This window comes from Calidris pugnax, unplaced genomic scaffold (genome assembly GCF_001431845.1).
Source record: "Calidris pugnax isolate Ruff unplaced genomic scaffold, ASM143184v1 scaffold543, whole genome shotgun sequence".
NCBI classification, from domain to species: domain Eukaryota; kingdom Metazoa; phylum Chordata; class Aves; order Charadriiformes; family Scolopacidae; genus Calidris; species Calidris pugnax.
This window is the reverse complement of record NW_015091239.1, coordinates 20,054-21,753: the sequence shown is the minus strand read 5'-3', so window position 1 is coordinate 21,753 and position 1,700 is coordinate 20,054. Positions and strand designations below refer to the sequence as shown.

Here is a 1,700-nt window from a genome sequence, read left to right as displayed (position 1 = left end):
GGAGCCGGCCGTGGCCGAGGGGCTGGAGATGCCTGAGAAGAGCTGGAGCCCAGCAGAGACAGGGAGCTGGGATGTCCCCACCCCAGGAGAACCCCACAGCCACCCAGGAGAACCCCATAACCCGCCCAGGGGCACCCCATAACCCACCCAGGGGCACCCCATAACCCACCCAGGGGCACCCCACAACCCACCCAGGGCACCCCAGGGCCCTGCCATCGCTCACCAGCTGCATGAGCAGGGAGATGGAGTCGCGGTTCCTGGCTCGCAGCTTGTCGGTCTCCTGGCCCAGCTGCAGGAGGCTGACGGAGGCCAGCTGAGGGACAGATCTGGATCAGCGTGGGGACAGGGACAACCCCCGAGGGTCCCCACCCCACCTCGGGCAAGCTCTGCCCTCCCCACAAGCCGCTCTCACCAGCAGGAACTCCTTGAGGTGGGTCTCGATGTTCTTGTTGTGGACGGTGAAGAGGGCGGCCGAGACGTGGATGATGGCCTTGGCCAGGCAGTGGATGTTGTTGTTGTAGCCTGGGGACAACGGGGAGGTTGGGGACAATGGGGAGGTTGGGGACAACGGGGAGATTGGGGACAATGGGGAGGTTGGGGACAGAGGTAGTAGCTTGGGGACATGGGTAGGTTGGGGACATGGGGAGAAGGTTGAGGACATGGGTAGGTTGGGGACATGGGTAGGTTGGAGACATGGGGAGAAGGTTGAGGACATGGGTAGGTTGGGGACATGGGTAGGTTGGAGACAGAGGTAGGTTGGAGACATGGGGAGAAGGTTGCGGACATGGGTAGGTTGGAGACAGAGGTAGAAGGTTTGGGACATGGGTAGAAGGTTGGGGACATGGGTAGAAGGTTGGGGACACGGGTAGGTTGGGGACACGGGTAGGTTTGGGACACGGGTAGAAGGTTGGGGACATGGGTAGAAGGTTGGGGACATGGGTAGAAGGTTGGGGACAGAGGTAGATTGGGGACAGAGGTAGAAGGTTGGGGACATGGGTAGGTTGAGGACACAGGTAGTAGGTTGGGGACAGGGATAGGTTGAGGACAGAGGTAGGTTGGGGACACGGGTAGGTTTGGGACATGGGTAGTAGGTTTGGGACACAGGTAGTAGGTTGGGGACACAGGTAGGTTGGGGACAGGGGTAGGTTTGGGACATGGGCAGATTGGGGACATGGGCAGATTGGGGACAGAGGTAGAAAGTTGGGGACATGGGTAGGTTGGGGACAGAGGTAGGTTGGGGACATGGGTAGAAGGTTGGGGACATGGGTAGGTTGGAGACATGGGTAGGTTGGAGACATGGGTAGGTTGGGGACAGAGGTACGTTGGGGACAGAGGTAGAAGGTTGGGGACAGAGGTAGGTTTGGGACATGGGTAGAAGGTTGGGGACATGGGTAGGTTGGGGACATGGGTAGGTTGGGGACAGAGGTAGGTTGGGGACATGGGTAGAAGGTTGGGGACATGGGTAGGTTGGAGACATGGGGAGAAGGTTGAGGACATGGGTAGGTTGGGGACATGGGTAGGTTGGGGACAGAGGTAGGTTGGGGACATGGGTAGAAGGTTGGGGACATGGGTAGGTTGGAGACATGGGGAGAAGGTTGAGGACATGGGTAGGTTGGGGACATGGGTAGGTTGGGGACAGAGGTAGGTTGGGGACAGAGGTAGGGTGGGGACATGGGTAGAAGGGTGGGGACACGGGTAGG

General features: G+C 59.7%; 1 protein-coding gene across 1 annotated transcript in view; it reads right to left on the bottom strand.

Annotated features, from left to right (window-relative positions):
- Nucleotides 1-191: 191 nt before the first annotated feature.
- The window catches only part of LOC106898610 (nck-associated protein 1-like), a gene marked incomplete at its 3' end in the record, with an annotated part of 21,452 nt that continues 19,943 nt past the window's right edge, over nt 192-1,700 (bottom strand). The window contains exons 19-20 of the mRNA XM_014959918.1: nt 413-522; nt 192-313 (exon numbers count right to left, since the gene is read on the bottom strand). Of these exons, the coding sequence (XP_014815404.1) occupies nt 192-313; nt 413-522 (232 nt within the window). The remainder of the gene's footprint in view (nt 314-412; nt 523-1,700) is intronic.